Source organism: Nannospalax galili, unplaced genomic scaffold, assembly GCF_000622305.1.
Source record: "Nannospalax galili isolate Female #2095 unplaced genomic scaffold, S.galili_v1.0 scaffold735, whole genome shotgun sequence".
Taxonomy (NCBI): Eukaryota; Metazoa; Chordata; class Mammalia; order Rodentia; family Spalacidae; genus Nannospalax; species Nannospalax galili.
The window spans coordinates 1,224,583-1,248,398 of NW_008337053.1; the positions used below are offsets into that span (position 1 = coordinate 1,224,583).

General features: G+C 37.6%; 1 protein-coding gene across 1 annotated transcript in view; it reads right to left on the minus strand.

Annotated features, from left to right (window-relative positions):
* Fam227b (family with sequence similarity 227 member B) overlaps positions 1–23,816 on the minus strand; it is a 237,896-nt gene that overhangs the window by 146,647 nt on the left and 67,433 nt on the right. Inside the window, exon 9 of the mRNA XM_008831829.1 lies at positions 11,577–11,714. Within this exon, the coding sequence (XP_008830051.1) occupies positions 11,577–11,714 (138 nt within the window). The remainder of the gene's footprint in view (positions 1–11,576; positions 11,715–23,816) is intronic.

Sequence of the window (23,816 nt, forward strand, 5' to 3'; positions counted from 1 at the left end):
GCAGCTAGGCACACGAAAAAGAGTTCTCCTCACGTCACATTGCTAAGGGTCAAACCCAGGGCCTCATTCATGCTACACAAGTGCTCTACCATTGAGCTATATCCCTAGTCCAGAAGTCTATCATGTTAAACCTTTACAGAAATTAAAATGAAATCTAACTATATATTAGTATACAAGGTGCAAGAATAGCTAAAAAATGTAAAAACAATACCAAGTGCTAGCCAGAAAGTACAGTAACTATAACTTATATGCTTGTAGGAATGCAGAGTCCTATATCCATTCAGTCTTTTAAAATTTTTTAAAAAATATTTTATTTATTATTTTTATCTTATATGTGAGTATATTGCCTGCTTGTATGTAAGTGCACACATGTCGTGCAATGCCTGCGGAAGTCAGAAGAGGGTGTCGGAACTGGAGTTAGGAACGGTTGTTTAACCACCATGTGAGTGCTGGGAATTGAATACGGGTCCTCTGCAAGAGCAGTTAGTGCTCTTAACTGCTGAGCCATCTCTCCAGCTCTGTATTCAGCTTTCTATAGAAGTAATGACAGCTTTACTTGTAATCGTATAATACTAAAGCAATATGAAATGTCAGTCGACAAGTGAATCAATAAATGGCATTGTATCCTCCTTACTATTACTCAGCAATATAAAGGAACAAGCTATTAATATATCTAACAACATGAATGAATCTCCAAACTATTATGTGGAGTAAAAATGCCAGCTAAAAAGTAGCACAAACTCTATGACTCGTTTATATAAAATTCTACAAAGTGGAAACTAGCCAAAGTGCCCAAAATTACATTATTGCTTACCTGGCGATTTGATGGGATGGGGGAATTAAATAAAAAAAAAACATGAGGACTCCTGGAGGTGAATGATACATTTCTTATCTCAAAAATTGTGATAGTTTTTCAGGTTGTATATAAATTATCAAAACTCATCATGTTCTATAAGTTAATTCTATAGTTTATTATGCAGTATTACAACTCAAGGAAGGTAAAACACATGAAACAAAAAAATCATATAATGTGAGGCAGGTATTCATAGAGATGATGATGATGATGATGATGATGATGATGTGCATGTGAAAATAATAGCACAGGGACTAGAGAGATGGCTCAGTGGTTAAGAGCACTGGCTGCTCATGCAAAAGACCCAGGCTCGAATTCCAGCACCCACATGGCAGCTAACAAACTGCCTGTAACTCAGGAGATTTGACACCATCTTCTGGCCTCTGCAGGCACTGTACCACACGAGTGCCCTTACATACAAGCAGAGAATACAATAATACACAAAACTAAGAATAATAAAAATGTTTTTTAAAAGAAAAAATTAATAGCACAAAAGGCAAGGTATTTTATATATAAATGTACTGCTCCAAGCTTTGACTTTTTTTAAAACTTTATTTTAGAAGAAGCATTTCATTACAGCTTTAACATACTCAATAACAATTTCCAGAGCAAAGATACATCTCTTTCAATAGTGGCTGTAAAATGTTTAGGTTCACAACTGAATTAACACAGTTATACAATATTGAACTCAGTAAACCCTGTAAGACATAAGATTGAATGAGTTTTTAACCTTTAAAAAAGACCTCCATTTCATTTTAAAATATACTGTTTCTTATAGACTCATTGTTTTTGCTAATAACACTTAGATGTTGGCACATGTGTCTCTAATCTGTATGTATCTGATTATTACTAGTCCTAGTCGGTTGCACTTGGGTCCTTGGCACCTGTGTATGGATATAAAGTCATTGGGTAGATGTCAATGGTAATGTTTATCACCTCTACTAATTAATATGACATAAATTTTTATGCTTCCTCCTTAAATACAACTCTTAAAAAATTTGTTGATCTTTTCTTGTGTATATCACACAAAACATCCCAAAATATCTCATTCATCTATACACCCAATTCCCAGATGGCACCCTCCAATAGCCTCCCCTCTGCCAGAGCCCTTATACTCTGTCATCCTTGATACTGTCTGCTATATTGTCAGCACCCCCAGCCACTCCCCAGAACTTGTCCATCCAGTAAGTCTAGTCAGTTTATCTAGAGGTCATTGTTTTAGGAAGGTCAGCTGTTCCTCATCTAGCAGCAATCAGTTGTCAATATTACTTTAGATAAGATTGGGGTCTGCTGTTCATTTTCCCAGTTCTATGCTGGGTTACTATCTGGGAATCCCTTTGGCTACCCTGGCCAACAGCTGAAGAGAAGGTATCTCCTATCTGCCATTGTTTCTTGTTATGTAGCCTTTAGCTATACATATGGATTCTTAAAAATTATATTGGGCCCTTTAATCTTTGGTTATACTTTCCTTTTGGGTGTTTAAGGCCATACAGTTGGCCCAGATAAATGAATTTATTTTTACTCTTAAGGCTGTTTGAGGATCTATTCCTTAGGGGTCACATGGGCTTGGGAGGAACCCCTGGCTCCTTTCTTTTACCAGTTCCATCTATGTGAAGATAAGTCAAAGGTCCTGCTCGACCATGGCTGGCTTCACTTGGAAGCATGGAGGAAATGTTTCCTCTGTGTTGACCTTCTTGTAGACTGGGCACTAGTTCAAGTCCATTTCATGGGGTCTCCACAGCCTCCTTGATCAAGAGGACAGGTGGCTCACCACAGTTACAGGACATTTTGAGAAATGCTCATAGTCCCCTGGAAGTAGTCGACCTAGGAGGGCAAGGAGCAAAAACTGTCATTTATGTCCCTCTGACCAAATTAGTATAGTCCTCAAAGTATGTCTGTTAAACATCCAAGAAGGTTAGTTCCACCACTCTGGTACTTTAAATTACCATGTGTCACGTACATAAAGCTTGGGCAAAGACCAATTGTTATCAGATAAACCTTGCCTAGACATATATTTCTTGACCTGGTATGTATAATTTGTCAGTAGGTTGTTGGACTAATATGGTTCCCTCTGGTTTTTAAAACTAGCTAGGCATTATTTATCTCTCAAATTGTCTAACCCTTCCATCATTGTTTCCCCAATTAAGGTGCCCCCATTTTTCCCATTTCTCTCTTAATAATACTGTTTTCCTACAGGCCTACCTCTCTTGAGATCCTTCTTTCCCTTTATCCCCTAGGTTCCTTGTATTCCCTTTCCTCCCCCATCCTTTAAACTAACCCAGTTTTTATCCATATCTCCCTTATTAATGTGTGTTTCCTACTGTTATTCTCTTTCAGATTCTTTCTTTTCCTTTACCTCCCTGGTTCTTTTCCATTATCCTGGTTCCTGTAGCTATGTCTGGATACATACTCACTAATCAGGATTTGGTGCTGATTATGAGGGAGAACATATACATCGTTCTTTTTTTCCTGCGTCTGTGTTACTTCACTTAGTGTTCCCCTTTCCCCACATCCTCTCCAACATTTGGTATCATTTGTTCTCTTGATCTTAGCCAGTCACACTCGGGTAAGATGAAATCTTAAAGTGGTTTTAATTCCCTAATTACTAGTGATGTTGAAAATCTTTAAAGATGCTTCTTAGCCATCTTCATTTATTTTCTGAGAACTCTCTATTCAGCTCATTAGCCCGTCTTTTAAATGGGTTACTTCCTTTCTTGATTTTTGTTTTTGAGTTTGTTATATATTCTGGATGCTAAACCTCTGTCAGATGTGTCTCTGGTGAAGATTTTCTCCCATTCTGTGGGTTTTCTTTTCACTTCCTTAGTTGCCTCCTTTGATGTACAGAAGATTTTTAGTTTAATGAAGTCCCATTTGTTGATTCTTGACCTTGTTTCCTGGGAAGTTGTTGTCCAGTTTAGAAAATCCTTTCCTTCACATATATATTGTAGGTTATTGCCAAGGTTTTCTTCTAACAGTTTCAGCATTTCAGGCTTCACATTAGGTCTTTGATCCATTTGGAGCTGACTTCTGTGCAAGGTGAAAGATAGGGGTTTAGTGTCATTCTTCTACAGGTGGAGATCCAGTTTTGCCAGCACCATTTGCTGAATATGCTGTTTTTCCTCCAGTGAATGTTCTTGGCTCCTTTGTCAAATATCAGGTGGCTGAAATTGAGTATACTCATATTTGGGTCTTCAATTTTGTTCCATTGATCTACAGGTCTATTTTTGCACCAGTACCATGTTGATTTTATGACTATAGCTCTGTAATACAGCTTAAAATCTGGTATAGTAATACCCCTGGCATTGCTCTTAGTGCTCAGGATTGCTTTGGCTATCCGAGGTCTTTTGTGCTTCCGTATGAATCTTAGGACGTTTTTTTCCAATTCTGTGAAAAATGTCATGGGGATTTTGATTGGCATTGCATTGAATCTATAAATGGATTTTGGTAGACTGGTCATTTTCTCAATATTAATTCTTCCAACCCATGAGCATAGGAGCTCCTTCCATCTTCTGATGTCTTCCTCAATCTCTTTTTTTAAAGTTTTAAAATTTTCATTGTAGAGGTCTTTAATGTCTTTGGTCAGATTTATTCTGAGAGTGTTTCCATGTGCTCTTTCTCTTATTTCTTGTAATTGGTATATAAAAAGGATACAGACTTTTGTAGATTAATTTTGTAACCTGCCATTTTACTGAATGTGTTAATAATTTCCAGGAGTTTTTGGGCGGAATTCTTGGCATCTCTTAGATATAATATCATATCACCTGCAAAAATGGATAATTTGATCTCTTCTTTTCCAATTATTACTCCTTTAATTTCCTTCTCTAGTCTTATTGCTCTTTCAAGAGTTTCAAGAGATTAGAAACATATATGCAAACATCTTAATGTCAATTGCATTAAAAATGAATTTTTCTGTATAAAACTATGTATTTTAATAATGAAATGGAGATCTTTTTAAAAGGTTAAAACCTCATTTAATTTTATGTCTTATAGAGTTTATACTGAGTAAAATATTGCATAACTGTAATAATTCAACTGTAAAACTAAAAATTTACAGCCTATTTTGAAAGAGATCCATCTTAGCTCTGGAAATTGTTATTGAATATGTCAATGCTGTTGTAATGAAATGCTTCTTCTAAATATGTGGTTATTAAATAAATAAATAAAAAAAAGAGGAGTGGAGATAGGTGACAGCCTTGTCTGGTTCCTGATTTCAATGGGAATGCTTCCAGTTTTTCTCAATTTAGAATGATGTTGGTTGTGGGTTTCTTGTATATGGCTTTAATTATGTTGAGTTATGTTCCCTCCAGTCCAATTTCCTCCAAGACTTTGAACATAAATGCATGTTGAATTTTGTCAAAGGCCTTCTCTGCATCTATTGAGATGACTATGTGGTTCTTGTCTTTGAGCCCATTTATATGATTTATGACATTTATTGACTTATGTATATTGAACCATCCCTGCATTGCTGGAATAAAGCAGACTTGATCATGGTGGATGATCTTTTTGATGTGTGCTGTATGTGGTTTTCAAGTATTTTGTTGAGAATTTTTGTATCTATATTCATTAAGGATATGGATCTATAGTTTTCTTTTTTGGATGTATCTTTACATGGCTTTGGTATTAGAATGATGCTGGCTTCATAGAGGGAATTTGGAAGTTCTCCCTACATTTCTATCTTTTGAATAAATTAAGTAGTATTTGATGTAGCTCTTTAAATGGTAGAATTCTACTGTAAATCCATCTGGTTCTGGGCTTTTTTTAGTCAGGAGGTTTTGTATTACTGGTTCGATTTCCTTATGTGTCATGGGTATGTTTAAGCTGTTAACTCTCTGTTCTGTTGACCTATCTAATGGAGACAATAGGTTGGGATTAATCTGGGTCTTAAAGTCCTGTAGTACTGTTTTTATGAAGTTGGGTGCACCAGAGTTTGGTGAATCTATGTTCATGATTGTAATATCTTCCTGACTTATTGTCCCTTTGATCAGAATGAAGTGGCCCTCTTTATCTCTTCTGATTAGTTTTAGTTTAAAGTCTATTTTGTCAGATACTAGATTTGCAACACCTGCTTTTTTCTTAGTACCATTTGCTTGGTATATTTTTTTCCATCGCTTCACCTTGAGGCAGTGCCTGTCCTTGAAAGTGAGATGAGTTTCTTGTAGACAACAAAAAGTTGGGATTTGTTTCTTAATTCATTCACCTAGTCTGTGTCTTTTGACTGGGGAGTTCAATCCATTGATATTTAAAGTTATTAATGAAAGATGTGTATTGAATCTTGTCATTTTTATTTCTCTTCACATTCTTAATATAGCTGTGCATTTATTTCTACAGTTATACCTTCATTGAATTTCTTTCTGCAACCCCTTGGGTATAGTCATTCCCTTCTTCAGCACTTTGTATTGATTCTAGAGCTCTCTGAAGGGCTGGTTTTGTGGACATCAATTCCTTCAGCCTGTTTATGTAATGGAAGATTTTTCTTTCCCCGTCGACTATAATAGACATTTTGGCTGGGTATGGTAATCTGGGTTGGCATCTGTGGTCATTTAAAACTGGGAATACTTTGGTCCAGCTCTTCTGGCTTTCATAGTTTGCACTGAAAAGTCAGCTGTAATACTGATGTGTTTTCCTTTATATGTGACTTGTTTTTCTTTTGCAGTTTTCAGTATTCTCTCTTTGTTCTGTATGTTTAGTGTTTTTAGTATAATGAGCCATGGAGAGTTTCTTTTCGGGTCCTGTCTATTTGGTGTTCTATGTGCTTCTTGTATTTGTATGGGCACATCTTTCTTTAATTTTGGGAAATTTTCTTCTATAATCCTGTTGAAGATCTGGTCCATGTCATTATCTTGGAATTCTTCCCCTTCCTGTATGCCTATGATTTGTGAGTTTGGTCTTTTTAAGGTGTCACACAATTCCTGCATATTCCATTCTTGTGATTTCTTAAATCTTTCATAACCTTTGCTTGAGTGGTCTAGTTCATCCACTTTATCTTCCAGTCTTGATACACTGTTTTCCATTTCGTTCATCCTATTGTTGAGGCTTTCTCCTGCCGTTTCTAATTGGCTTACTGAGTGTTTCACATCCTTCTTCATTTCAGCCTGAGTAATTTGTGTGTTCTTTAAATTCACTGAATTCTTTTATCATGTTTATAACTGTTCTTTTGATTTCCATATCCTGTGTAATCTCTAGGGGGTTCTCACTGTACTCCTCTAGAGGACTATTGGTATTTGGTGGGGTATGATATTTTGGTTTTTTATGTTATTTTTTCTCTGTGACTTTGACATGTGAATTTCTTTTGTAGTTTCTGATTCTTGTGTGAGACTCAAGCCTTCAAGTTTAGTTCTGCTTCTTTTTTGTAAACTTTATGTGCCTTTGTGGTTTACTTGTTGGGCATGAAAAGCTGATTGGTCTAGGTCAGGTTCTCTCTTTTGATTTCATATTGGAGTGGCCAAATTGCTTTCCTCTTCAGGGGTTCCCACAGAGGCCCAAGTCAGATGAGGATCAGATGCTCTCAGGCTTTCTCCTAACGTCTGGATCCCTCCAAGAAAGATGTTGTCCTCAGTAATTTGAGGGCTGGATTGGCCTGGGAGCAGGGCCCAGGAAAGATGCTGGTCTCGGGCAGCTGGTGGCCATGCCACCCAGGAATGCAAAGGGACATGGGGGAAGGAAGAGGTCCCAAGGGATCCTGGGGACTATAGGGAGGAACTGGTTTGGTCTGGATGCAAAAGATCAGGAAGTAGTGGTGGTTCTAGGCCCAGAGGTCAGCCCCAGTGTCTGGGTGCCAAGACAAGAAATGAGCCAACACCCAGGCTAGGAGGAGAGACTGGGTGTGGGAACTGGGCGGGTGAATGAGGCTGGGGAAGTCAAGGTGCGGTAGGCGCCACTGGACTTACCCAGGAAAGAGCAAGTTTTGACATTTTAAGTAAAGTAGGACAATTCTAACTTTAGGTAATATTTTCATGATTTAACTGAGAGGTTTTTTTCATTTTTTATTTATTTCAGTAGATTTTTCTGACACGGTCTTGCTATGCACTTGTAGGTGGCCTGAAACTTATTGTGTAGATCACAGTGGCCTTAAATATGTAGTGATCCTCCTGCCTCAGTGTTCCAAGTACTGGAATTACAGATGTGTGCCACAATGTTTGCCTGAAGGATACATTTTATAATCATTAAAGCAGCTTCAAAAAATACAAAGTGGTAAATGTGAATAGCCAATACAGGAAATAAAATGGAATACTAAAAATATTCAGTTAACCAGAAGAAGAAAGGCCATGGAAATGAAGAGAAAAAAAAAAAACCCACAGGAAAGAAAAGAAAATGAAAAACAAATAGGAGCACTGCCAAGTAAATCTGTCTTATACTCACAGGATGAGTAGGAGCTAGAGTGTATCCTTGTTAGCCCTAAAAATAAATCCTAGTAACACTCCAACTACATTGGTCTGAGATTTATAAAATAACTTTAGATACACATTCTTCCAGAGTGAATGAATATGGCTTGCTTGCCAAGATAGTCGACACATTGGACTGGAAAATGAGTTTCAACACATTACAAAGGATTATATAAAGTATGTTTTGAGACCATCTTTGTTTAAAAATACTCCCAAATTCTTTCTATAAAGTCAGTATTACTCTAACACCAAAATCAGACAAAGACTAAATAAAAGAAAATTATAGACCAGTTTCTCTGATGAAAATAGATGTAAAAATTCTCAATAAAATAATCACAAACCAAATGTAAGAACACATTAAGTAAGATTATCCACCATGATCAAGTTGGCTTCATCCCAGAGATGTAAGAATGGGTCAACATACATAAGTCAATAAATGTAATATTCCACCACATAAATAGACTCAAGAATAGAAACCACATAATCATCTCATTAGATGCAGAAAAGGTCTTTGACAAAGTACAATCTTCATTCATGATCAAACCCGTCGAGAATCTAGGGATATAAGGGACATAACTCAACATAATAAAAGCAACATACAACTATCCCACAGCCAACATCATACTAAATGGAGAAAAAGTCAAGGAATTTCTATTCAAACCTAGAATAAGACAAGGATATCCACTCTCTCCATTTCGGTTCAATAGTTTTTGAAATCTTACTTAGAGCATTGAGACAAATGAAGGAGATAAAGGGGATACATGTTGGAAAAGAAGATGTCGAAGTGTCTTTATATGCAGATGACATGATCCTCTACATAAAAAGACTCTGAAGATACCACCAGAGCACTCCAAGAGCTGACAAATACATTCAGCAAAGTATCAGGAAACAAAAGTAACACAAAAATCAGCAGTTATCATATATACTAACCACAAGCATATTGGGAAAGAAATCTGGGAAACTAGCCCGTTCATGATCACCTCAAAACCTATAAAAGATCTTGGAACAAATGTAACAAAGGAAATTAAGGATTTGTACAATAAAAAAACTTTAAGACAGGCAGGGGCTGGTGGAGCATGCCTTTAATCCCAGCACTCGGGAGGCAGAGGCAGGCAGATCTCTGTGAGTTCGAGGCCAGCCTGGTCTCCACAGTGAATCCAGAACAGCTGGGGCTACAAGGAGACCCTGTCTCAAAAAGACCAAAACAAAACAAAACTTTAAGACAAGAAAAAAGAAGAAAGAAATTGAAGACACCAGAAGATGGAAGAATCTTTCTACTCATAAATTGGTAGGATTAATATTGTGAAAATGGACATCATACCAAAAGCAATCTACAAAATTCAATGCAATACCCATTAAATTTCCAACATGATTCTTCACAAAAATTGAAAAAATATTCTCAAATTTCATATGGAGACACAGAAACCCAGGATAGTCAAGATAATCCTGAACAATAAAACTAGAAGTGGGCAATTATAAATTCTATCTAGAAAAATTTCAAATATTTGTAAATTAAGTAATGGCATTCTAAATAATTTATAGGTCAAAGTAAAGGTTTGGAAAATAGAAAATATTTTCAGTAAATGGTAAAATACAATAAATCTAAATTTGCAGAGTACAACTAAATCATTGTTTAAGGAAATTTATAGCTTTAAATGCTTATCTGAAAAATAAGACAGAATGCAAATAACCGGTGGAAGGCAGAAAGAAGGATACATGAGCATTCTCTTACTATTAATTTTTCTGTGAATTAATTTTTAAGAAAAGTAAAATATTCCAAGAGCTACTGAATTCTATTATTTGGTCAACTCATTATTCACAGGTGAGGGTCAAAGTAAAATTAAATGTGCAGAATTGAGTGAGGACAGTAGAGCACTGCTCTTTCCATTTAGAATCCCTAGGGGAAAATATCCCCAAATAAATATGTGTGAAGTTCTAGAAAAATGATAAGTGGTGCCATTAGCAAGCAAGAAATTTCATATAATTACTAAAGGACAAAAATCATGCATAGGATATTTGTAAGGATTAGAGTATAGAAAATCATATCTCAAATAGTAATTCTGACAGTTCCAAGTGTACACATCTGAAAGCTGCAATGAACTCCTTAAATTGCTTTACAATCACAAATGAGCCAAAGAATGGATTTCAGAAAAGTCTTTAGTAAGTTAGTTCTTCATTCTTGGCCTACCTCAATGAATGCATTGGAAAGGTATCCTCTTCCTTCTACATTGTGATGCGGGCTTAGTCTACATGTTGAAATCACCTGAGGAGCTATGAAAAATACTGAGTCTCAGTTCTGGTAGCTGGTCAGAAATGAGGACTGCATGTCACATGTGTGTTTGGTACTAGAGACAATATAGACAGGAAAGAAATAAACTTGCCTTATAAAGCACTATAGAATAGAGTGGCTAAAAGTTTTCTTTGTGGTATAGTTATTTCTTTGCATGAAATTAAAGGAACAGGAGATATACAAAGATATATCCAAGTAAATTAGTATGATATTTAAAATTTTCTATAAGTACCAGTTGACAGGTCCATGTGGACAGGGGAAATTTCCCAAGGTCCCATGTCTAGACGAAGATCTACAGGCTATCAATGGTTGCTGATGGAGGGAGAATCAGTTTTCTCCAGGGACTAGCTCCCTGGTAGGTTGTCTAAACCTAAGTTCTCACCTGGAAATAATATTCACACAAGCACTACTAAATGGACTCAGCAGATTTTATGTGTGTGTGTGTGTGTGTGTGTGTGTGTATATGTGTATGTTTATAGTCTTGGGTAGGTCTTGACAAAATTGCCACAAATGTACCAAATATAAATGTTAAACTTCTATCTATTGGAAAAATACATGACCATCTAATCGGCAACACAGGTGAACATGAGAACATCTGTAGTATACACAAAGACAAAAACAGTTTCTAAATAGTAACATAAAATACCCTAACAGGGCTGGAGATTTGGCTCAGTGGTTAAGAGCACTGACTGTTCTTACAGAAGACCTGTGTTCAATCCCCAGCACCCACATGGCAGCTACCAACCATTCCCAAGTCCAGTTCCAGGGGATCAAATGCCCTCTTCTGACCTCCAAGGGCATGGCACAACATGGGTGCAGTTATATACCTACAGGCAATACACTCATACAGATAAAATAAAAATAAAATATTAAATAAAAAGCCCTAACAAATGGCAAAAGGCCAAAGACATGCCTCTTACAACAACAATCTCCAAATCAAATGTTATTTTAAGACTCGCAAAAATTGACTTACTAGAAAAATATGAGTAGCAATTAAGCTAATATCGTTGACTCTAGGTACCATTTCGAGGCATCTGTGGAACTTGCTTACTAGTTGCTATGTGCTCTTGGCTGACGGTGATCCTCTCCTTTACTGATTTTGCAGTCATCTTCCTGCTACCATGGAAGGTGGTTGTGCAGAGTTCTTTCAGTCTCCAGTGGGTCCAAAAGCCTTTCTGAGGTTTTAAACCTATTAATATAAAGAGTACATTAGGCAATCAGATTGTACTAACAAAGTAGAATTTTCTACATGATTTTTCTATACATTATCAGGTTTTATTTCTAGCATTAGTTGTTGCTGTCAGGCAGGAGAGGAACAGGGAGAAACTACAGGCAAGTGCCTTAGTCTGTTTTCCTTAGGAAGCGATGGGCAAGGTAAGGGAATCTGAAGGACTTCAGCAGACTCCAGGGCTCAGGGATACCCCTGGGTGCTTGATATCTGCTTCTGGGATGATCAGGCATCTGGAGTGGAAATCCAGTAAAGGAAGTGGTTGTGGTCTGAATTTTAGATTGGTTGGTTTGTATTTTCAGAATTATATCCATGATTATTTTACTAGCTCTAGAAACTGGCCGACCCCAAGATGGGCAAGTTCTCCATCAACAAGGTCTCATATGGTAAAATATACAGGCCATGATTCATACACTCTAGTGGTAAATAACCTTTCCATTTCTGGCATAGCCCTATTTGGTCTGTGTGTGCCTGTCCATGTATGTGTGTGTGCGTGTGTGCATGTGTACCAAATGCATATACAGAGAGAAGTAGTACTGGTTCAAACATTTTTGAAAGCTTTCTATGTACAACACTATATGCTTGACAAAAAGACAGAAAGCTTAATTGAAATTAGCTTCTGTTAAGGCAGATAAGGAAGTAGTGCAGTGCCTGGCCTGTAGTGTGTGATATAATCCACCCTGTCGCTCCTTTTCTACATCAACCGCTTCTTGAGCTGTGACTAATCATGTTATTATTTACGTGTAAATAGCTAAAACTGGCTTCTAAATATGGACCAATCAAAGCAATGATAGTAGTTTCGGGCCACAACATACAAAGTGTGTTCTTTATTTTCACAATTTTTGAGAAGGAAACTTTAGTTAAGATCTCTCCAATTTCATAAGAAATTGTTATTATACAAGGAAAGAAACAAATGTCATACAAAATAAGGGAATTTAATTCCAAAATTATCTTTGTAATTGTTTCCTAATTTACATATTTTAAAATTACATTTTAGTTTTTATGTCTTTAAATTTATACAGGAATCGTTTTAAAAATAGTACTAAACTCCATTAGCTCCTCACATATTGCCAATACCATATAGTGCATCCCAGACTCAACCATCACCAAAGACAGGCCTGCATTGCTGTTTTAATTTTAGATAGTTATTCACTTCGAACTACACAAGATGAAGATTTAGAAAGGTTTCATCATTCTATTCCATCATCGCCACATACATTCTGCATTAACTATGTAAAAATCTTATTCAAGCTGACTCATGTTTATCTTTACTTTCTCAAGAAAATTGCTTTATCTGGTAGCTGTGTAATTTTTTGTTCATTTACTTTCTATATATCTGTAATTAACTTAGCCCAAATGCAACAGGCCTCACCTCAGTTTAATACGCCCGCAGGCATCTCCCCAAAGCTTCCAGATGTGCTCTATTTGAACATTTTTTTCCATTAGGCTTGATAGGCAGCCATGACCCTGGGAGCCCCCTTCACCGTTATTTTGGGGATTACCTCTTTCATGTGTTAGAGCCTCCATTTCTTGAATCTTATTGTCTTAGTTTATTTCTTCATTGCTGTGACAAAACACTCTGACCACTACCAACTTGGGGAGGAAAGGGTTTATTCAGCTTACATCTCCCAGGTCACAGTTCATCAGGGAGCCTAAGGTAGGAACTCAGTGCAGGAACCTGGAGGCAGGAGCTGGAGCACAGGCCATGGAGGAATGCTTCTTACTGGCTTGCTCCCCTGGCCCCTGCTCAGCCTGCTTTCTTATGCAACACAGGCCCACCTGCCCAGGGGTAGCACCACCCACAGTGGGCTGGGCCCTCCCACATCACTCATCAAGAAAATGCCCCACAGACATAGCCACAGGCCAGTCCAATAGAGGCAATTCCCCAACTGAGGCTCCCTCAACCCAGGTGTGTCAAGTTGACACTAAAGCTATCCAGCACACTTATTATTTCTGCTTCCTTAATTTAGTTGGTGTGTCTCTAATAGCTTCATAAGAAAAGATGGATGAAAAATAAATTTTTAAAAGGATTTACACCTCTGAAAATATCTTCAGTTTTGGTCTTTTTGGACTTGGATGACAGTTTGGACGCCAGGCTCTAAGCTGTGAGTGAATTTCCTCTTGATCTGTTACGTCATGTTCCATTCTCTCCTTCAGAGCTGCTGTTCAGAGGGCTGGCACCTTCTGTCTCCTGGTCTTTGTGTTCTCCATTTTGTTTCCAGGCTTCTGGGAATTCACAGGGATATCCTGAAGCACTGAGCTGCCTTTGCCCCTTCACCCATTGTGTTTTAAACTAGGAACTTGGTCTTTTTAAATATGAGAATTTTTAATGTACTTCTTGGTTCTTTGGATTTTTCTCCATTCTCTTTTTTGATATAGAGAACTGAAGCCTAAACAGAAGATTGAAGCTTCTTCCATGTGAGATGGATACTTGGCTCATGAATTTTCAGCCCTTCTTTATCTTTTCTTTTTTTTTTTTTTTCTTGGTCTTTTTGAGACAGGGTCTCCCTGTAGCCCCAGCTGTCCTGGAACTCACTATGTAGACCAGTCTGGCCTTGAACTCACAGAGATCCACCTGCCTCTGCCTCCCAAGTGTTGGGATTGAAGGTGTGTGCCACCACATCCAGCTATTTTTTTTTTAAGACTAAAACTACCTTGTAAAGATTACCATACTTGCTATACTATACATTTTGACGCACAGTATTTTTTCTGGTTATTTAAAGACTATTGTCTAATTTCCATTATGATTTCTTTCTTGAACACTGATTAAAGAACATTCTTCTTTTAAAATCTCTAGAACTTTATGTGGTACATTACTATCATTTAGTATATATAAAGCATGTAATAAGTCAAGGTAAAATATTTCCATCTCTTCAACCATTAATCATTTTTATATGTTAAGAATTTCATATCCTTGTAGTCATTCTGAAGAATATCATAAGTGGTTTAACTAGTAGTTTCTCTGCTGTGCTTCAGAAGAATTGGACAAGATCCTGCCACTATCTTTTCATGGCTCCTGATTCCATTTCATTTTGTCATTTCCTCTCGCTGTCCTTAGCAGACTTTAGTGACTGTTAATCTATTCTTCTGAAAGGGTGGCTTTCAGGTTTCTGTAAATGAGCAAGAACATATGGCGTTTGTTCTGTGTCTGGCTTCTTCATTCGGCCTAATCACCTCCAATTCCATCTATGCTGTTGCAAATGGCTAGATTTTAAGTTTTATAGCTAAGTAATATTTCTTTACATAAATATATTACATTTTCTCTATTCATCCACCCACTGCAAGTCATCTGGGTTGATGCTGTATTTCAGTTGCGAAGGTAGGCTCATATTTCTTATTTTCCACATAAATACAGACAGTTTTGTTTGGCCATATGTCTAATCTATTGCATTCCATCCAATGACTCAATATGCTTTGCTTAATTTAAAGTCTATGAGAGTGGGAACGTTTGATTTTTGGCTAAGAACACGGAGAAATTTTATAACTATTTTCTGTATTTGAGAGTAGTTTGTATTTTTCGTTCTCAGTATTCTATACATGCTGGTTAATTCTATTGTTACACTTTTCCTCAGTTTTGATTTTTGCTTTCTTCTTCTTCAATCCCTAAGAGAATTGTGTATTTTTTCATGAATTGTTACAGATATACTAATAATTTGAGACTGTGTTCTTAGGGTCATATAAATTCATTCATCCTTCATTTTGTTCAAATATTTCATTCATTTCTATTTATTTAAAAATTTAAACAATTATTTATTTATTTATTTGGTGTTTTGAGACAAGACTTCACTATGTAACCCCAGGCTGTCCTCAAACATGTGATGCTCCTATGTTTGACACTTGGGTGCTGGGATTATAGGCATGTTTCATACCTGGCTTGCTAATTTTTCAACTGGATGTATTTGGTTTCTTTTTAATGAATTTTGCTAATATTGCTCTTAGGCTCTGGCTTGTCTTTCATTCTATTAACAGTACTTTATGAGTAGCCAAAGTTTTCCATTTTGATGAAATCTAACTTATAAAGATTTTCTTTTTATGCATTATGCTTTTGGAGTCATATCCAAGGTGCAAAAATTCCAAAAGTGCTTTCTTCTGGAATTTTTATGTTTTTAAGTTTTACACTTAAGTCTTTAATCCATTTCTATTAATATTTTGCATAAGGTATAAGGTTTGAAACAAAGTTTCTTTTTCTTTTTTTTTTTTTTGTCTTTTTGAAGCAGGGTCTCCCTATAGGCCCAGCTGTCCTGGAACTCACTATGTAGAGCAGGCTGGCCTTGAACTCACAGAGATCCGCCTGCCTCTGCCTCCCAAGTGCTGGGACTACAGGCGTGCACCATCACACCCGGCCCAAGGTTTCTTTTAAACATATGGATAGCCCACTCTTCCAGGACAATCTTTTGAAAAGACGATTCTTTCCATTTTTGAAGATGTTTTTCTATCATTTTCTCAAATATTTTCTCTTGTCACCAATTATCACTCTTCTCCTTTTGTCAATACAGAGACATGTTTTTAAGCTGTTTGGGCTTTTCTCAGAGCTCTTGAATGTCTTTTTCTATATGTTACACTTGGTTTTCCCTGCTAGATAATTTCTATTGGCCTATCTTCAAGTTAATTGACTCTTGCCTTATGTGCGTCAAGACTATTTGAAAGCTTGTCAAAAGCATTCCTCATCACCTTCTGTGTGCTTTTCATTTCTAACAGATCCACTTGAGCCTTTTAGTTTGCACATCTGTTAAAATTATGTATTTTTGAGCCGGGTGTGGTGGTGCACGCCTGTAGTCCCAGCACTTGGGAGGCAGGGGCAGGCGGGTCTCTGTGAGTTCAAGGCCAGCCTGGTCTACATAGTGAGTTCCAGGCCAGCTGGGGCTACAGGGAGACCCTGTCTCAAAAAGACAAAAACAAATTATATGTTTTGATTATGCATGTTATCCACCTTTTGCTTGGATATTTACCAACCTTTAACATATTACTCATACTGATTTCAATTTTTTATGTAATAATTCAATATCTGAGTCTTATCTTAAACTCATTCTATTGATTGCTTTGTCTAGTGAGTGTTTTCTTTTTCTACATTGCTTTTTGGAATAACCCAACCATTTTTGTTAAAGGATAGACATACTGTGCACGATATAGACAAAGTTACATTGTTTTGTGTGTTTGTTGCTTGACCTTTAGTGTGAGGAATTGAGTTAATCAAGTCAGGATATGAGCCATTTGGCATTGCTCTGTGCCATGAGTGAACTATGTCAGAAACATAGATAAATATATTTGTGTCTTTTTACAATGTCACAATTTATTGAATAATGATGATTTCACTAGATGGCAATTTCATTTGCAGCAATTTGCAAAATGATAGCCCTGGTTGAGGCAAACACAGGGTTGTTTTTTGTTGTTGCTTTGTTTTTTATTAAAGGTTTTTTATATTTATTTATTGTTATTTTATGTATGAGTGTTTTGCGCACATGCATGTAATTGCACAGTATGTACAATGCCAGAAGAAGGTGTTGGATCACCTGGAACTGGAGTTAAGTATTGTTATTAGCTACCATGTGGGTGCTGGAAATTGAACCCAGGTTCCCTACCAGAATGCTCTTTTTCTTTTTTGACAAAGTCTCACTATGTAGCCTTTGCTGTCCTGGAACTCATTATGTAGACCAAGCTGGCCTTGAACTCATAGAGATCCACCAGACTCTGCCTCTCAAGGGCTTGGATTAATGATTACCACCACACCCTCAAAATAGGGTTTTTAAATCTAAATATTAATTACTATTAACTCTCATCACACGTTACACATCACTAGTAAGCTCATCTCTATATGTGTATACATGTCGGTTAAGTGGCCTCAGCAGTCCAGAGGTTTCAGAGGTAAAGGAGCAGGGGGGCTGATAGAGATGCGCAGTGTCTAGGGTGAGATAATGAACTGAGTGGAGGTCTGCTGTGAAGGTAGCTCTCGGGGGGTCATAGGTTTTGATCAGAGCTGCAGAGTGGAGTCCAGCAACAGAGGTGAGGTACACGACCATGAAGCATGTAGGAGCGAAGGTCAGGATTGACTCTGGGTGGATGAATGGACAGCAAGTCCCAACAGAGGTACAAGAGGAAGGACAGAGGACAATTTGAGTAGACTGTGTCAACAACAAGTCAAGATTAAGGCCTTGGGATAGTCAGGAGTGCTCTGTCATTGGTTCCTTAGCACACACACTTGTGACCAGTGGGGTCATCACCACTGCAGTATTAAGTTTTCACTTCTTTATGGGGACCAGGTGTGGGAGTGCCACCTTTTCTTTGGTCTGGTGCATCTGGTATGTTCTCAGGCCTGGTTTTCCTGATATGATTTTTAATACACCCATGTGCTCCTACAGTCCAAATCCACCCCAATAAATGTATAGGGTGGCACCTTTTTTGCTCCCAGGAATGAGTCATTTAACAGTCTGTGCTACACAGGTGGTGTTGGGCACATGAGATCCACCAAGGCTCACTGTCATCCTCCATCCTTAAAATGTGGTCAAAACTACTGGCACCTTGGAATCTCTCAGGCAAAAGCACAACCTGAAAATCCAGTGCTTTACACAGTGCAGACAAACTTAGAACAGGGAGCAGTTGTTTTCAACAGATTCCCTTCAGTGCTCCATCCAGGAATGCTGTGAATTCCTTTCAGGGTGGGAATTATTTTGCCAGATGTGTTTTCTTTGTTTGTTCTTCCCTAAAATTTTCTTCTCACTGTGGCTGCTTCTCAGAAAGGGCATTTCCCCATATTGTTTTCTCCTTTCCAAACAATAGATTGCTGCTATTTGTAAACCTTTTTTTTTTGTTGTTGTTGTTTGTTTTGTTTTGTTTTTTGGCCTGGTATCTCTCTCTCTCTCTCTCTCTCTCTCTCTCTCTCTCTCTGTGTGTGTGTGTGTGTGATGGGTTGATCTGAATCAGTGTTAAAGGCCTTAGTCTTGTGATGGGGCATCCCCAGTGCTCCAGCCTCACTCTAACTGTGGCTCACCTCCAATATCTGGATTCAGCATATCTTTTTGTACTAATGGATAGAGCTGTCTCTATTTCTTGTAGGTGAAGTGGGTCCTTACTATTTTTTAAGGGCAACAGATTTGATGTCCTTTCTCTGTACCTCATGGCTTAAGAACCTTAAGAACAACCCTATGTTGTTGTTTTGTTTTTCCAAAAAGTAGATAAAAGACAAGGGTTCATGCAAGGGTCTTGCGTTTTTCTGGTAGTGGCTGTTCTTCCATCACCCCCAAGCTTTCTTATGAGATCCGTGGAGAGAGGCTTACAAGTGAAGTCAGCTTCCCCATTTATCTCTGTGGCTTCTAATGGTTCCGCATTCATGTTAACTCTCATTCTTATTTTGGAAATTCATGTGATCTTTGCCTAAACTATTATTACAAGCTTTCGTGATGTCTTGCTGTGGCTTGTCTTGCTGTGGTAAAGCTTGGCTATTGTCTGTTTTCATCATCCTGATTGGTGTTGACTGTCCTGTGGCACCTGAAGGTTTGATGAATAGGGTTCTTAAAAAGATTTATTATTTATTTATGCATATATATGTGTATGTGTGTATGTGCACAAACGTGCAGGTATCCACAGAGACCAAAAGAAGGCGTTGGATCTCCTGAAGCTTGAGTTACAGCCAGTTGTGAGTTGCCTATTGTGGGTGCTGGGAACCTAACGCGGATCCTCTGAAACAACTACAAGCTGTTAATTCTTAAGTTCTGAGTCATCTTCTCCAGTCTCTGAAGAATAGCTTTCTAAAATTTTTATTTAATTGTGTATGTATGTTGTGTATGTGTGTGTGTGTGTGTGTGTGTGCGCGCATGCATGCGCATACCACAGTGTACATGTCAAGGTCTACCTTTACATGGGTTTGGGGGGATTGAACTCAGGTCATCAGGCTCGCACAGCAAGTGCCTTTAACCAAAACTATCTCACTGGCTCAAGGATAAGTTTTAATTTTTAGATAGTTCAATAATTTGGGGTGTCAGGATGGGAACAATACCTTTTTAGCTTTCTAAATCCTAAGCAGAAACCAAGAATTGGGGCATGGGTTTTAATCCTGCTCATTATAAAGCATATGGCTGATAGTCCAGCCAATCTTAAGGAATATACTTCAAAATCCTAATGCCCCCAAACTGTGGCTATGTTACACCACAGGGTCAAAAAGAATTAAAATTTCATATTGAAACAAGCTTCCTAACTGATTGACCTTAAGACGGGAATATTATATTACATTGTCCACATATGACCAAGGATCCTTAACTGTGGAAGGTAAGAGTCACCCAGATACTGGTAACTCTGAAGAGGGGTGAGGGAAAGGGGATAAAGAATTCGGGGGCAGCTTCAAAACACACTGACTCTCTCCCAAAACTTCAAAAAGGAGCCCAGACCTCTCAGCATTTTGATTTCAGTTTAGTGAGATCTTATTTTACTCGTTAGATTTCTATAATTGCAAGATGAAAAGTCTGGTTGTTTTAAACCACTGAGGAATAATTTTCATAGCAGCAATAAAAATATAATCTCTAGTGATTTTTCTTACTTATTGTATACAAGTAACTCTGGTGATAAAATGTTTATTGTATTTAAATGAACCAAAAAGGAAAGCCAGATGATAATGTAATCAAACGGAAAGGAGAGTAACATAGAAAGCCTTGGGAAGGGATGACTTCATTTTGAAAAAGGAAACTTGATACACTAAAAAGGACAGCAAATCCAGTATTTTGCTAATTAACTAATTAGAAAGAGGTCTTACTATGTAGCTTTGGCCTGCCTGGAATATACAGAGATCTGCCTGCCTCTGCCTCCTGAGCACTGGGATTAAAGGAGTGAACCACCATGCCAAGTCTAAATCCAGTATTTTAGAGCAATGAGAAAAACATTTCCTTAGCGAAATAAAAATATGTTTTATACAATTATTTCAACAAATGCTCTAATCAATACAAAATAGTCACTAGTGAGGGATGAAAATTTAGTAAAAACTGAAAAGTTGCTTATGAAAATAGAAACATATGACTCTTGGTGAAGAAGCATTGTGAGCAAAATCCATATGAATCCAGTTAAGAGTCAGTGAGTCTAAGAGGCTCTAGCACAGTTATTACTGCCTTTGTGTTCAACTTAAATTTTTTATTGATGCTGTCTTAGTTGGTTTTCTATTGCTGGGATAAAACAATGACCAGAACCAATTTTGTGGGGAAAGAGTTTATTTGGCTTATATGTCCCAATCACAGTTCATCACCGAGGGAACTTAAGGAGGGCAGGAACCTGGAGGCACAGGCCAGTCTGAAAGAGGAATTTCCCCAACTGAGGTTGCCTCTTCCCAGTCAAGCTGACAACTGGTTTTCTAGCACAGTTGCATACAAATATTTAAAAATGAATCAGCAAAATTTCATTTATGAATTCACTGATGTTTCAATGAAATCTTGTAAGTTTAATAGGTGGTGCTTATGTAACCAGCACCTAGACAGCTTCCTTTCTTTTTATTGTCACATTTATTTTATTTACTTTTATTAGCTTACAAGAAATTATGTTTCTTTACGGTTTTTTTAAACGATTTTTTGTCCCCCCTCCCTGCCCCAGCTCTTATGTATCCTCTACAATCCCTTGTGTTTACTTGGAGCTAAATATTCTAAATATTCTCCTCACAAGCCCTGGTGCCCTCCATCCCTCCTTCTCAACACCTCTTGTTCCCCTTCTGTCTAGTTTCATAATCTCTACTGGCTCCCATATCCCCTCATTTGCACACATGCAAATATTAAAACTTAGGTTTGCATATGAGAACATGAGATTTTTGCCTGAGACTGACTGGTTCACCCCACTTAAGACAATACTTTCCAGATCCACCCATTTTCCTGCAAATTCAAAATTTCATTTATCTTATAGCTGAGTAAAATTTCATTTGATTATGCATTTTTCTCTTGATGGATATCGAAACTGGTTTCATTCCCTTCCTGTTAATAATGCAGCAATAAACATGGCTGTGCAAGACATAGCTATGGTAGGACATAGAAGAGTTTGGATCTCTGCCTGAGAGTAGTATAGATGGGTCAAATGGTTGTTCTATCTTATTAACTTTTTAAGGACCCTCCATCCTGATGTCCATAGCGGGTCTAGCAGTGGCACTCGCAGAAGAGGTGGATAGGGGTACACTTTCCCCAAATCCTCACCAGCATTTGTTGTCATTTGTTTTCTTGATGACAGCCAATCTGACTAGGGATGAGATGGAATCTCAAAGTAGTTTTAATTTGCATTCCCTGATGGTTTAGAATGTTGAACATTAAAAAAAAGTTAGTCACTTGTTTTCCTCTTTTGAGAACTATATTGTGTGTTCCATAACAAGGCTATCACTCTTGCTTTTTAGCACAACAGATAATACTGGATTTGGACTTTATCTAAATGGGTATGCACAAGAACTGGTCTCCTGTTAAAGGTCTGTTCTCTGCTGGTGGTGCTCCTAGGAAGTGGTGGAACTTTCGGAGGTGAGATCAACTTGGAGGAAGTAGACCACAGATAAAGACTGTCATGGGACCTTGGTCCTTCTCTCTGCTTCTTGGCCACCATGAAGGAAGCAGCCTCCTCTGCCACAAGCTCCTACTGTTATTGCCTGAGCATCTGGTTACGCCCCATTGCTTCATAGCAATGGAACCAGCAGACTACAGACCTCTCAACCCATGAGCATAAGTACATCTTTCTTTCCTTCAGCTGATCCTCTTAGGTATTTTGCCACAACAATGGAAAGCTGACTGACACTTTCTGGGTGGATGCCCCCTTGACCTAACTCCCTTCAACTAGGCCCCCCTCCTAAAGGCTCCACAACCTCTGTGCCCCTACAATCAGGAGCAAGTTTCCAAGGCATGGATCCTGGGGGTACAAACCACAACTAATCCACAGCATATCCTTGTGGTGCTCTTATCCAAGACTGTTTGACCATGACATCTGGAGAGCTCTATATTCCATTGCACTGATACGCATGTGTGTGTTTTGTGGGTATAGTATAATTTTAAAATATGAAGTCTGATGACCAACTTTGTTTTCATCTGCCAAAATTGCCTTGCTTATTCAGGGCCTCTGTACTTACATATAATTTTGACTTTTCTTCTTCTGTGAAAAATGCTGTTAGGATTCTGACAGGAAGTGTGTTGGATTTGTATGTAGCCAGGAGTAATACGGACATTTAGCAGTGTTGAAGCTTCTGATTCATGAGCGCTGCCTATCAAATTTATTTGTGTCTTACTTCTTTCATTGGCATTTTATAATTATCAGTGTACAAATCTTTCATGTCGCCATCTAAATTACGTCTAAGCTACTCATTTCAATGTTTTTTCAAATGGGATTTTCTTAATCTCACTTTTGGATAGTCTTTTGTTAGTATATAGAATTGATATTAATTTATCCATTTCCTTTGGTAAATAAATATTAATAATTATTTCAGCATTATTTTTATATCTATAATGCAATGTCTCTACTTCCACTTACACATTTGAACACACTTTTCTTAATCATCAATATGAAAGGGTTTATCAATTTTTGCCAAAAAAACTACTATTAAATATACTTCTTAAAAAATACATTCTATTTTTAAATTATGTGTATGTGTGTAAGTAAAGGTGCTAGGGGAGGCGACAGGCGTCAAATGTCCCTGGAGCTGGAGTTTCAGGTGGTTGTGAGCTGCCTGACATGAGTGTTGGGAACTGAACTCAGATCTTCTGCAAGAGCACCAAGCACTTTTAACTACTGAGCTGCCTTTCATCTCCTTAATTTACTGATTTTTAAAATATGTCTTTTCTACTCTCTATTTGTTTTGCTCTTTCTGCTAGCTTTTGGTTTAATTTGTTCTATTCTTAGTTCATTACAGTGTAACATTAGGTTATTCATTTGGACTCCTTTTTAAAAAAATAACAATTTATTGCTATTACTTTCCTTCTTAGAATGCTTTTGCTGAATAAAATCCAGTAAAACATCAGATAGATTATTTACCATCATCAAGTTTGAGTTACATCAGGATGCAAGTGTGGTTCAGCATACACAAACATAATGTGTATACCATGTTAAAATGATGAAGGACAAAAAGTTACATGA